Here is a 14,257-nt window from a genome sequence, read left to right as displayed (position 1 = left end):
TATTATTATTATTATTATTATTATTATTATTATTATTATTTCATCCATGTAAATCCAACGTTTCTACACTATTCCTACACCATTTCATCTCAATTTATTTCATTCATTCCTCTCAAATTCATTCTTCATCTAAAAATTTTGTTCAAATGGACAATAAAATTCTCTTCATGGATATATCAAGAATAACACTGAAGCATATCAAAATACATGTGCAACGAGTCGTCGAAATCCTCACACGAAGGGGAGCAGGAGATGTGTGATTTTCATTTTTTAAATTTACGTAATTTCCTTATTTAAATTTATATAATTTTCATATTTAAATTTAAATAAAAATTCAAAAATTCAAAACTAATTTATATAAATTAATATGATGAACTAAATTAGTACTACAATTGACTTATAAGTGAATCCGAAATATGAGCCAATTAGAGGCTGAATTAATGCTGATGCTCTAAACTTCAAAATTCTACTTCTTGCCGAAGTATAAAAATAAAAATCCACACATCTGTTACTGACTTCACTGCACATGTATGTATAATACACACCCCATGATGTTTCCTACATTGACTTGGAGTCTTGGATTCCAGCAGCTGTATTGAGTATTGACTAAGCTAAGTCTTCTATATATACATATATAATCAAACATTTAATTATAAATAAATTAATAAACTACTGTGAGATCATATTTTATTTTATTTTAGTCTTGTCGATGGAGTCCACGAATTTATTTCAAAAGATAAGGAAAATATATTGAAACGGTCAAAATACTCTTTACAAATTTTGAGTGCTTACTGTTTTTACATTTGATTCGTAAAGTAAAAACTTTCTTGGTAGTTTTTATGATCTGATTAATTCACCCCACACTCATTATTAGATATTTTTGTTTCATTTAAGCAATATGACAAGTGACTGGAAATTAGAAATTGTCTGCACTCATCAATGTTGTTGTGCTGCATGTGTGATAAGAAAATAACGTGACAAAAATTATATTCTGGCTCTTTGCACTGCTATATTTATTAGGTTTTTTTCTTTTTCTTTTTTTGCGCTTGTGTCTAAGTGCATACAAAAAGAGGTTACAATTAATTAAACATGTCATTTTAACATTGAAACTACGAAGTTTTATTAGTGCAAAATTGGGAGTGCAAATCAGAAGATGAATTTGTAATTACAATATTTTAAAAATCTTGTAAAACTTATAAATTTAGATAGATATTATGTTATCTGAGATAATTCACCGATATTTTATAATGTAGTGCTTCTTCCGTCCACGAAATGAGTATCCATATTTTCTTTTGAGATATTTGCCATAAAATATACGAACTTTCAACAAATTCTGATTTTTTCCATGACTTTTAAAATTTGAAAACAAATTCAGCATCTTTCAATTTTTTCTGATTTTTCCCACAAGCATGAAATATCCCCAAATAGAAGTTGATTTTAGGGCTAGTAACTTAGATCTTTTGATACTTAAACATGAGAGATTTTTAATTCACAAATACATCAGTTTTATTATGCCACATTTATTATCCCTCACGCTTAGGTATTAAAAAATATAAGTCAAAAGTCCTAAAATTTGCCATTATATGGGGGTATTTGATAACACTCATGTTTTCATTGTTTTTAATGTTCTTATGATGTCAATTTTATGAGGAATTGAGTGTTTGAAGATTGTTTTATGCTTAAATTGTTTTATCTTGTGAAATATGATACTTGCTCGAACTTTGATGGAATTTACAGGAATATTGAGTCCGAATTTGGAAGAATTGTTTTAATGAAAGTTGTAGATCATGGCGATACGAGTTTGTGGGCGCAAAGGTATTGTAAATCGAAGTTCATACGAGAAAGATATGGCCGAAACAATAATTTACATGTCTAGCTGTACAGTTTGAGTCTTAAATGTGATAATTGTTCGGCCGATTTAGGAATGCATAATATAGTTTTCCCTTGAATCTTGAATGTGATATGTGAGCTATAGGAAGCTATTCTTTGTATACTATTGACAATTAATTTATTCCCTTGAGACTTGACTTGAATGGTATAGGGAATTTATTAATCTACTTTAATTGATTTTTGTTAGAGAAGATTATGAATAATATAGTGATATTTCATCAGGACTGGATTAAAATTGGTAATTGAATTAATATGTTGAATGCGTGTTTGATTAACGATAGTACATCCCTAGGATTAGAGTATTTTATTATTTGATTTATTCTCTTGTTTTATTTGCTTTGTTTTGACAATAGTTTTTATTCATTTATCTTATTTATGTTTGCCAAAATATTGTTAAGAGTTTTATTATGATTACTTAGAGTATTTTCGCTTATCAGTTCATGTGGATGCAATACTCGGTTACTGTGACGCCCCAATTTTCTTTAAAATAATAAAATGCACTTTAAATAAAAATAATAAGATTTCAATACTTAAATAACTAAAACTCAAATCCAACTGAGAAAAGTAAATAAACATCATAAACTGAGTCTTTATTCCAATTGAAAATAAAACATTATTTCTTCTTTATCTTGACCATCACTCGCCCCGCCTCTCATCGCCCGAGTCATCTCCTGAAAAAGATATTGTTTTGGGGTGAGTACAATAAACTCAGTGGGGTGCATTTATCCATATTATAAGAATCACAACAAAATATAAGTGCAATAAAAACTGTCTGCTCTTTCATATTGCCCGAAAGCAATAACTTTCTGTCTCTTAGCCCGAAGGCTATATAACTTTCTGTCTCATATAGCCCGTAGGCTATAACTTTCTTTCTCATATAACCCGTAGGTTATAACTTTCTGTCTCATATAGCCCGTAGGCTATAACTTTCTGTCTCATATAGCCCGTAGGCTATAACTTTCTTTCTCATATAACCCGTAGGCTATAACTTTGTGTCTCATATAGCCCATAGGCTATAACTTTCTGTCTCATAGCCCGGAGGCTCTGCCTGCTTCTCACACATATAAATTGAGTAAAACGTATAATAAGGATAAATGTTAAATGCAACGTTATAACCCCACCTTTACTTCTCTTTGACACGTGTAAAGTAATTAAAGATTAAGTCTTGCGCGCCGTTCCTAAAATGAATTATGAAATCATAGTTAAAATATGTTTAACCAATGAATGCACGTGAAGATGGATCTATAAATGCAATTAAAAAAATATTTTAAATACTAAAACATATATAATATTTATAATATGTATTTGATAGAATAATAATCTCAACTCATTAACATAAATAAACGAGGAAGACTTATATATGGTCATCATTACTTAAATAAATAAAGAAAAGGACTACATATTATATATATATATATATATATATATATATATGTATAAGCTATGTACGCATCATCATGCAATGGGTAAACATTAAACATATATATGCATATCTAATATACATGAGTAACAAACATATCCAAATTCTTAGTCATTTAAATATATTAATAGAATTTGAAAAAGGAAAAGATATTGGCCACTTCTTATCTAAATGTGAGTACAGTAACGTAAATATATATATACATATATTGAACAATAGAGAATTTTGGATAATAGAAATATATATATTTACACACATATATATTAGACTTAAAAATAAATAAAAATCATTTAAGTAACTACAAGTCATTATGAATAATATATTTTAAACATAAAACATGCATCTAATTAGAACACATAGTAACAAATAGTGCAAGTTTCGATAAACCCAAAAGAAAACACAAAATTGATGATATGGATTTTTATAGGAGTATATGTTTGTACTACACCACATATTAATACATATATTTCGATAAAGTGAAATGAATGTCAAAAGCTGCACTACCCTATATGCATAAATATATATTTATAAAAAGTACAACTCTAACACTAATATATATATACGAAATAAAATATGGAGTGGGAACAGAAGCAACCGTAATGTCATTTCTTTTGCCATAGAAAAGAAGAGGTACAAGAAAATAAATATAGAGAGTTGCGGGAGGGTTACCTCACCGAGAGAAGAAGTTGGTGATTTGAATTCAGTGTGAAGAGAAAAGATGTGGAAGAGCACCTATTTATACTAGAGGTGAGGGGTTTATTTTAGGAGAGAGATCAATCAAATAAATCTTTCCATAGCTTCATTTAGCTTTAGAAGGAAAGGTGGACTAGGGTTTTTCAATCAATTGGTGCTGAAAATTTTAGAGAAAAATTACTTTGGGCTCAAAAAAAAAAAAAAGAATTGGGCTGAAATAAAAATATAATTGTTTGGGCTTAAATATGTAGTAACTTATAACAAAAGAATAATAATAATAAATGCGTGAAATGATTAAATGCTCATGCTCATGCAATATCTAGGCGCGACTTATAAGACTTAAAATTTAATTATTGAAAATAATTAAAGAAGAGAAAAAAATTCGTAGTTAAAAAAAATATTTTGGGGCACTACAGTTACTGTTTATTTGTTACAATTACACTGTGTTAGTTGCAATTTTTGTCACTATAAAAATAGTGATTAGTATTTCATACTCGTGAAAAAAATTGAAAAGTTGTGTATTTTTTTTTCAAATTCTAAAGATGATGGGAAAAATCAGAATTTGTTGAAAGCTATGTATTTTACTGTAAATATCCCTTTTCTTTTTTATCTATCCAATAAATGAGTACTCATTTTTTTTTTATAAGTGTACCCCACACATCACACTCACAATAAAGATGGATTCCTTAACACCCTTAATCAATTTTTTAAAATTCGTGTCACTTCTAAATAGGTATTCATTTCGTGGACGGAGCCAATATTTTTTATTGTGAAGTTTGGAGCTCGTCAATGAAATATAAATATTCTTTGACATCTAAGTTTAAGCGTTGCTGTTTATTTATAAATCTTAATCAAGAAAAAGAAAATTGTATGATAAGTTGGTTTTCATGCTATTGTTTCATAAATGACTTGTGCTCCTGGGAAGCTTGTAAGATTGGGGACCATTTGGTGCAGAAACCATTCATTCCTCCAAACTATACAGTTTATTTTATCATATTGACAAACAATAATAAAATGTAACAATGTTTGATTTTTTTTCAATATTATCACATCTTTTAATTTTCATCAAATTGATACACAACTACTTTTCAATGTGGGCGAGTCCAATTTTTTAGCATCGAAATATATACGTGACCGTATGATGTGACGTGTGGTATATGTCTTGCCACGTCATCACAAGAAATGAGGATTTTTTTGGTACAAGTGGCCCTTGCTTGCTATGGACTTTTCATACTCCATCGTCCAAATACATATAGACTAATATCACATATATTCATGTATAGTCCATTCACTTACACGTCCTTATTTAATTTGTAGGGTTTGAATAAATTTTTATTTATCAGTGCACTTATTAATTAAGAATAATATATATATATATATATATATATATCTTTATATTCCAATTTTAAAATGGTGTTAATAGGCAAAAGTGCCCCATTCCTTATTCATATTTTGAAAAAGGGTTAAGGTGCAGATAAGCCCCTGAAGTGTGAGCCCTTAGAGCGATTTACTCCCTTTACTAACTGTGTGTGCAACTTACCCCCTAAACTACCAAAAATCGCACATTTAACCCCTTCTTGACTAACACCGTTAGTCAACGTTAGTTAGTAATTTTTTTCTTTTGTTTTTTTAATTCTAATTGTGGGGCCCACCTTCTTCTTCTTCTTCTTCTTCTTCTTCTACGCTTCTTCCTCCTCCTCTGCCCTCTTATCCACCGCCGTCATATTTGGGTGATCTGAAATTCTTAATTCTACGTTGTACATTTCGAGGTGTTCATCTTCAGCATCAAATTTTGTCGTCTGAAAATTGATGACGCTACAAAATCTTGGTTTGTTTCTCCACCATTGCGCCAAAGCCAAGGCATTAAGTCGTGGGGTTTCGCTCCACGCTGCAGCTATCAAGACAGGAAGACTAGCAGAAACCTCCATGTGCAATCACATTCTCAATTTCTACGCCAAATGTGGACTTCTTCACCTGGCCCACCAGGTGTTCGACGAAATGCCGCACAGATATTTGGTTACCTGGTCCGCCTTGATATCTGGCTATAACCTTTGGGATACCCCCCACAAAGCGCTTCAACTTTTCAGCGAAATGCACAAGCATTTTAAGCCCAATGACTCGGTGTTCTCGAGCGCTCTTAGCTCTTGTGCCCGCTCAAGGGACTTGAATCTCGGGCAGCAAATTCATGCGCTCGCCTTTAAGCTGAGCTATTGTTCCGTTAGTTTCGTTGTTAATTCACTGCTTTTGGTGTACATGAAATGCGGCATGTGTGCAGATGCATTATCCGTTTTGCGATAGCAGCTTTGTTCAGCCAACTCTAGTTTCCTACAACATTGCAATCACTGGGCTAGTGGAAAGCAAGCTCCAAGAGAAGGGAATGGAGTTGTTTGTGGAATTGCTTAGACGGGGGCTGCTTCCTGACCGGTTGACTTTCGCAGGATTATTAGGGGCTGGTGAAACCGTATATGGTTTATCAACGGTCGTGCAGCTAAACTGTCAAATGGTGAAGCTCGGGCTTGACTGCACGTCATTTTCTGGGAATGTTTTGATTACACTCTACTCCAAGTTTAGTTTGTTTCAAGAATCCGACAAGGCGTTCAGGTGTATTGGAGAAAAAGATGTTGTTTCATGGATAGGAGGGCGGCGGCGATTTTCCTGGAGGAGTGGGGGTGGGAGGCGGTGGATAGGAGGGCAGAGGAGGAGGAAGAAGCGTAGGAGAAGAAGAAGAAGAAGAAGAAGAAGAAGAAGAAGAAGAAGAAGAAATGAAGGTGGGCCCCACAATTAGAATTAAAAAAACAAAAGAAAAAATTACTAACTAACGTTGACTAACGGTGTTAGTCAAGAAGGGGTTAAATGTGCGATTTTTGGTAGTTTAGGGGGTAAGTTGCACACACAGTTAGTAAAGGGAGTAAATCGCTCTAAGGGCTCACACTTCAGGGGCTTATCTGCACCTTAACCCTTTGAAAAATGCCCACCCTTATCATACAAAGCTATCCATGCCCTAAATTACTAATTAACCCTTGAGTGGGTCAACATCTTAAGTAATCATTTCGGTCTTCTTACACAATCTTACACATTTTTAAGTTCCAATGCTTTTTTGTACAATAATTTGTGATGTTGACCGAAATGATTACACACTGAGTATCGGATATGATTTTTTTAAACTGTATATATATTATCGACCGGATAATTTAAAGTGTAAATATTATCGACCGGACACTAATTAACACTTAAACAATATATTAAATTAAATTCAGCAAAATAGTAAAAATTAATATAAAGATAGCAATAGATAGAAAAAACACTTTTATGTTGATATACCATCGATCCGGCCGGTGAAATGGCCAGAGAAATGTATCCGACCGGGTACATTTCAGAAAAACAATGACCCGACCGGATACATTTTTCCTTGAAAATTACCGGCCGGATAGATATTATTTAGGCATAACATATTATATTTTATTCAATTGCATAAAAAAAAAATCAAGAAGCTAATAATATATATCCATGCGTATCTATCTTAAATTTTTTATTTTTTTTCCCTTTAATATCTTAATTTCAATACATATATTCTTTGAAATTATTTGTATATATTGTGTTATTCTTGAATGTTGATATATAGTATATAACACTATATATATCGTGTTAATTAATCCATATCTTTAAATTTAAAATATATATATATATATATATATATATATATATATATACTCAAAATCCGTCCCAATTAAATGCATGCGTGTTACCCAAAATATCATGCATGTTACCAAGTGAATTTTGCAACAACCGATACATAAAGGTCAAAAATATCTTTCTAAAAAATTTGATTCTCTTTTGATAGACATAAAGCCGATACAATCGGCTTCAATCACATTTTTTTCGAAGCTTTTAACACCACTATATTTACCTTCCTTCACTAGGGTTTTTTACTCACCACACATATCGGTTTCTTCACTTTTTTTTACCCACCGAGAGAGTTCAAAATATTGAAGCACGTCGTACTCATCAATGGCATCTTCTTCACAGGTTTTTATTTTTAATTTTCATGAAATTGAATAGAATAGAATAATTTATGCTAAAAACCGATCGGTCCGGCCGGTGAAGTGGCCGGATAAATCGGTCCGGCCGAATTCATTATTTAAATGAAATATACGGCCGGATTGAGTTTTCCGGGAACTTCACCGCCCGGACCGATCGTTTTTTAGCATAAAATATTCCATTTTAATTATTTGTATGTTTATATTAATCAGTTAGTAATTTACTGAATTTAATTTAATTATATTTGGTTAAGTAATTATTATTGCGAGTTTTGCTGGGTATTACTGAATTTGTTTCAATCTGAAATATTTGTTTAAGTAATTATAATTGCATTGTGTATGTGGGCTTTGTGCGATTTGATAAATTAAAGTATTTTATGCCGATAGAACAACTACCCGGCCGGCACTATGCCCGGAATAATGAGTCCGGCCGGGACAGTTTCAATCTGAAATGTACCCGGCCGGATTCATTTTACCGGACACTTCGCCGGCCGGATAGTTGTTATTTAGGTATAAAATACTTTTTTCCATGTATCTGTATGTTTACGTTAATTATTACTATTTTACTGAATTTAATTTAATTATAATTGTTGAATTATTAATTAATGAAACTGTTATTTCTTGGTATTAATTAAATTGCCGTTTTTTAATATTTTACTGAATTTAATTAAATTGCTTGGTATTAATTGCAGTTTAATATTTTACTGAATTTTTACTGAATTTAATATTAAATTGCTGAATTACTAATTTTACTGAATTTAATATTAAATTGCTGAATTTTACTGAATTTAATTGCAGTTTAATATTACTGAATTTACTGAATTACTATTTTAATATTTTACTGAATTTGACTATTTTTCTCGAATTTTAGTATTTTACTGAATTATTGAATTTTAATATTTTGCGGAATTTAATTGCAGTTTAATATTACTGAATTTTACTGAATTTAGTATTAAATTGCAGTTTAATTAAATTGGTTGGTATTGATTAAATTGTAGTTATTTAATTATGCCTATTTGTATTATTTTTTAATTTTTTTACTGAATTTAATATGGTATTCATTTTGTAAATGAATAGGCGAATGTCCCATATCTTCGTCGCGACACTATAGACCAGACGGAGGTTGCTATCAGCACCTACTATAGGGATTCACATTTTCCGGAGCTGGTTGAAACTTTAAATGTGGTCGGCGAACAGTGCAATTCAGATTTATTGGGAAGATTTAGAGCATCATGTTTTGGGCATTTCACTGATTGGAGGCCCGGCGCGAAGAGCAATAAAGCATTACACCAGATTGTATCGAGGCAGATTGTGTCAGAAGAAAATGAGATGTGCTTCTTTCTGTGCGGAGCACGAGTCAGATTTTCCCCTGCGGACTACGCATTAGTGACTGGGCTCAATTTCGGGGGATCGAGGTTCGATGCGACATTACAGCACGACTGCAGTCGCGTGGAGGCATACCGACGATTCTGCGGTACGCGAAGCATGACCATACAGTCGCTCATCAAACGCGTGTGCGATTTGGATAGTCGAGTGGATGATGAGGATGGGAGCCTGTACCTTCGTGCTGTCCTCGTGTGTGTGGCTCACACCCTTGTTCTTGGGTTGGATGCGCGGGTACAGCCGTGGCTTTGGGTGTTGGTGGATGATCTGGCTGCATTTGATAGATTCCCCTGGGGCGCGTATTCGTATAAGATGTTATGCCATTATACGAGAGAGACAGGAAAGGGCGAGAAGTATCACTTCTACGGTCCTTCGTGGGCTTTATATGTCTGGGCATTGGAGCGCGTCCCGGGCTTCGGACACATGGTCGCAGCATCTAGCGGTGATCCGACAGCGCACCCTCGGTGTTTGAGATGGACTTTCAGGGGTAAGCCGAAGCTTCACGGTCTGCGCGATCTATTCGAGGGACAGGTAATCAGTTATTTAAGATTATCCTCCACACCGTTACTGGTTTTACTTATATTCTAATATATTATCTTTGTTGCTTTCTAGGGTGGTGTCATGCCCCTGGACCCCGATGCTGACGATCTGTCGAGTCACTACTTCATATCAGCGCTGACACCGGGCGAACTCTCGGTGAGCTTCAGGCCCCCCGACAACCCATTAGCTCGGGGTGTCCAATTTCCACAGGGCACCGGAGCCCGTGTTGTGGAGGAGCGCGGGGACGAGGAGGATGTACCTAGACAGCCTCGTACGACTCGCAGTCACAGTGTCCGGGGCCCTGTGAGGGATGCTCGACAGCACGAGCCGGCTCGTCATTCAGTAGATCCGGGCAAGCGCCCTGTGAGGGATGCTCGACCCCACGAGCCGGCTCGTCATTCAGTAGATCCGGGCAAGCGCCCAGCTCCGCATACTTCTTCATCGTCGAGCGGATCTCGGACTGTATCCAGTCCCAGCGAGGGTGAGGTGGATCGTAAGTGGGTGAAGAAGACGATCCGTCAGGAGATTAAGAAGGCCTTCGGCAAATTCGTGGAGAAATTGAAGAGCAAGGGCAAAAAGGATAGGTGCAAGAAGAGCAAACATTTCCGAGTGCCCGACTCCCCTGATGATGATGACCAGCGACGGTCCCCTGATGATTACCAGCCACGGTCTCCTCCACAGCGACGGTCTCCTCCACCCAGTGCTTCAGGGCCCGACGCTTCAGAGCCGGCTCGTCATTCACGTTCCTGCGACGACGACCCCCACGGTGAGGAACCACGCCATCCAGAGACCCAGGATTACAACGAGCAGTGGCGGGCCATGAATCAGTCTGTTCAGGGCGACTACACACCGGCGGAGCAGACTTTTGACTGGTCGACCCAGGTCTACCCTCATTGGTCTTCCCCATTCTTGAAGCCGCAGTATAGAACAGAGACCCCGATATTCTTTGCTGAACCGCTCACTTCTATTGCACCACATGAGTGGGGACAGTCCAGTTCGGCAGGACAGGCTCAGACAGAGGAGCCTGAGCCACAGGCAGAGCAGCCACAGGTACTGCTGCTGCAGCACCTAGAGCAGCCGCCGGCAGAGCAGCCGCCAGCAGAGCAGCCGCCAGCAGAGCAGCCGCCGGCAGAGCAGCCGCCAGCAGAGCCCCCGCGTCGCAGTCAGAGGGTGAGGCGTCCGTCTAACTATCAGCGATCGCCTTGGGTTATGCCACGTCCAGTGACACAAGTCTGCAGTGACCATTATGAGAAGTGGATGGCTAGGTGTCGAGAGGGTAGGGGTCGTGAGATTTATGTCAAGGCAAGTGGTGGTTTGCGGGAGTACGACGACTTCGCGCGGGTGGATAATGTCAGCCAGGAATTCACAATTGGGGTAAATAATCTATTGATTTTAACATTGTTAAATTACTTTCTACTAACTTATTGATTTTAACTTTGTTGCAGGATATTGACTTGTATTTCTTAAGCTTGAGAAATAGACTTCGAGCTTCAGCAGATTTACTGGATGACGTAGATATGAATAACACAATCATATTAGACACGGATTGGTTTGTAAGTAAACTTTCATTATTTGTATGTTTTCATTGGTGCGAATATAAATTATTAATTACTTCTATTGATCTGTAGATATACCTCCAGGGCGAGTGGGACGCTCTATTGGAGAAGTGGGCAAGAAGTGAGTTTACTCCAGAGGAGTATCATATATTGACGCATGGAGCAGTAGCTGATGGTTGGCAGCCCCGGATAGACTGGCTCTGCCAAATACGTGGAAAAGCCGTTAAGGGCCATGAACTTCCTCCTGGTCATATATGATGGATGGATGCCACACAGGTAATCAGTTAAACAATTATTTGTCATTAGTCATTTGTGCTTTATATGTTGTTTCTTATCAATTCATTGTAGTTTGTCATAGGTTCTCATGCCAGTCATAATTGGCCACCATTTTGTCCTATGTCGGATCCGGTTAGGAGAATTGGTTTGCGAGGTCTATGACCCAGTATTCCACAAGCTATCACCTCGACAGCAGGATGGTCGAGTTGGTGAACTACTGCCTTTACTGAGATTGTTGCCAATTGTCCTTCAGTTGGCGAGGTGGCTAGACGACACATCCATTGATTCGACAGTGGCAAAGGAGAAGTACCCACTTATGACGGCGGTGTTTGCTCCAGCGGAGGTTCAGTTTCACCAGCAGGACTCTGTCAGCTGCGGGCCTTTCGTCTGCATGTATGCAGAACGACTGATATCTGGCTCTCCATCCATTGAGTGGGGTAACCACAACGTGGCGGCATACAGGGCCAAGATTGCTAGATCTATATTTTCGTTGTGTGAAACTAGGACACATCGTATCACTAGACTTGGTTTTGCATAGTTTTGTATATTGTTACATTAATGTGTGCTTCTATTTGGTTATTCAACGAGCATTATTTCCTGTAAATCATTCCAGCTTATCGAATAATAAGATAATTCAATCAATATCATTAACTGTTACAGCACACAAATACATCCCACTACTCCCTGGGCTCAGTCGCCCTGCCAGCGCACGTTCTCTTGCTGTGTCCTTCTTCATGGCAGATGCTGCACTTCTTTGGTTTACGACGCCTGATACTAGAAGACTCATCGGCTTGTGTGCTGGTGCCTTCACCACCACCTCGATGTCTACCTTCTTTTGGGCGCCCCGCTTGACCTTTTACAATCAGAGGTAATACAACCTGCTCAGCGATGTGCTCGGGAACCAACCACTGGCGTCTCGGCGGGAGATTATTAACTTCGCGAGAGTAAGTATCGATAAGAAAGTCATTCGTGTAGTACGAGTCTACATACTCCGCGATCGTATCACCGGCTTCACTATAAAAACAAACAAACTCCGATAGTAATCAATATAACGAACATTAGAACATATTTACATTTCAATGAACCCGACAGTAATCATTTCATGATCGTACCTTATTGCAGCGATTGAATGAGAACAGGGCAGTTGGTCTAGCTGAAATACTCGACATTCGCATTTTTTCTTCTCTAGATCCATCTTGAAGCTTCTGTCAGCAGTTTGCACCTTATACTTCATGCCACTCAACCTTTGTGCAGTGTATCGACGACTTTTTTGGACTTCAATAGCTACCCTTTTACCAGCCTCAACAGTCAAGCCTTGCTCGATTTGTTGTGCAGCCCTTAGTCGCTCGCTGAACCATTTCTCAATAACAATTCTGATTGCCTCTAACATCGAGCATATAGGAAGTCTTCTTGCCCACAACAATCTGGAATTAAAAGCTTCAGCAGCATTTGATGTCATAAAACTGTAGCGTCGCACAGGCATAGGACACATCGAACGAGCCCACTTCTCCGGCCCAATCCCCATTAGTTTATCGTACGCGGCTCTCTTCATAACCTTCAGGGCGTTCAAAGCCCTATTGAAGTCGGACTTCTCCTACGCAAATGCAGCTTGTCGATACACCTCGACCACTGCCTTACCGTAATGCTTCAGGTTATTTTGCAAATGGTAGTAGCATAGGCCGTGGGTTGCATTTGGTAACTCATTCCTGATAGCATTGGCAATGGAGATATGCTGATCAGAGACAATCAAAAGTGGATCGGCTTGGCCATAAACACGTCGAATGCGTGACATGAAATAACTCCACGATTCATCGTTTTCTTTCGGGCCAACACCATACGCGAGTGGGAACAAACTCTCGTTGCCGTCCTTCGTCACTGCAACAAACAAAATACCCCTATTCTTGCCCTTCAAGTGTGTGCCATCGACGACAATCACTGGCCGTAAGCTGAACATGAAAGGGGTAGCCGAAGCTGCAAGAGCAACAAATAAGTGTTTGAATCGGCCATCATCGTCAACTTCCCACTCCACCCTCGAACCGGGATTGGATTGTCTCAACATGTATAAGTACTTGGGCAGCATCTCGAAGGACTGATCATGTCGACCATAAACCATCTCAGTGGCTCGATTACGGGCTCGCAATGCAACATCGTACTTGATCTGTACGCCAAACTCACGTCGCAGCTCCAGCTGGATGGCCTTCGGCTTCAAGATCTCGCAATCGTCGTGTATCTTCTGTGCTAAATATGCTGCGACGACTTTTGCGGGGGCCTTTATTCGCGCTACGCGCCCTAGCTCACCGTCGCATGAGTGCTCATTGGTGAACTTATACACTCCCCAAATGACTCCATCTTGTGACGATGCATGGAGCTTGAAGGGGCACGTATCTGAATGCTTGCATTTGAAGTAGACTCGTCTGCTGTCTGATTTGCTGACAGAAAATTCCTTGCCCTGCTTCATGTTC

General features: G+C 37.6%; 3 protein-coding genes and 1 long non-coding RNA gene across 5 annotated transcripts; 3 read left to right on the top strand and 1 right to left on the bottom strand.

The window, feature by feature from the left end:
• The first annotated feature begins 5,812 nt into the window (after nt 1-5,812).
• Nucleotides 5,813-6,718, top strand: LOC131023579 (putative pentatricopeptide repeat-containing protein At3g13770, mitochondrial). The gene is made up of 3 exons (XM_057953123.1): nt 5,813-6,220; nt 6,279-6,464; nt 6,575-6,718. Exons 1-3 carry the CDS (start codon nt 5,813-5,815, stop codon nt 6,716-6,718), a joined length of 738 nt encoding a protein of 245 aa, XP_057809106.1.
• A 1,239-nt stretch (nt 6,719-7,957) lies between these two features.
• Nucleotides 7,958-11,777, top strand: LOC131023578 (uncharacterized). Its single transcript, XM_057953122.1, has 5 exons — nt 7,958-8,029; nt 9,118-9,954; nt 10,036-11,337; nt 11,409-11,474; nt 11,592-11,777. Exons 1-5 carry the CDS (start codon nt 8,012-8,014, stop codon nt 11,775-11,777), a joined length of 2,409 nt encoding a protein of 802 aa, XP_057809105.1. The 5' UTR covers nt 7,958-8,011.
• Nucleotides 11,362-12,442, top strand: LOC131020372 (uncharacterized). Of its 2 annotated transcripts, none has more exons than XM_057949139.1 (3): nt 11,362-11,516; nt 11,592-11,795; nt 11,878-12,442. In XM_057949139.1, exons 2-3 carry the CDS (start codon nt 11,781-11,783, stop codon nt 12,331-12,333), a joined length of 471 nt encoding a protein of 156 aa, XP_057805122.1. In that variant the 5' UTR covers nt 11,362-11,516; nt 11,592-11,780; the 3' UTR covers nt 12,334-12,442. The 2 variants fall into 2 exon arrangements, with proteins under 2 accessions (XP_057805122.1, XP_057805123.1); XM_057949140.1 differs by having other exon boundaries at nt 11,392-11,516; nt 11,604-11,795.
• Nucleotides 12,410-12,984, bottom strand: LOC131020373 (uncharacterized). Its single transcript, XR_009100680.1, has 2 exons — nt 12,908-12,984; nt 12,410-12,809 (listed from the first exon to the last, which is right to left on the bottom strand). It is a non-coding gene; the product is annotated as an uncharacterized LOC131020373 (long non-coding RNA).
• Between the last annotated feature and the right edge of the window lie 1,273 nt (nt 12,985-14,257).

This window comes from Salvia miltiorrhiza, chromosome 4 (assembly GCF_028751815.1).
Source record: "Salvia miltiorrhiza cultivar Shanhuang (shh) chromosome 4, IMPLAD_Smil_shh, whole genome shotgun sequence".
NCBI classification, from domain to species: domain Eukaryota; kingdom Viridiplantae; phylum Streptophyta; class Magnoliopsida; order Lamiales; family Lamiaceae; genus Salvia; species Salvia miltiorrhiza.
Note: the sequence above shows the minus strand (reverse complement) of the source record. Positions and strands in the feature narration are given on the sequence as shown.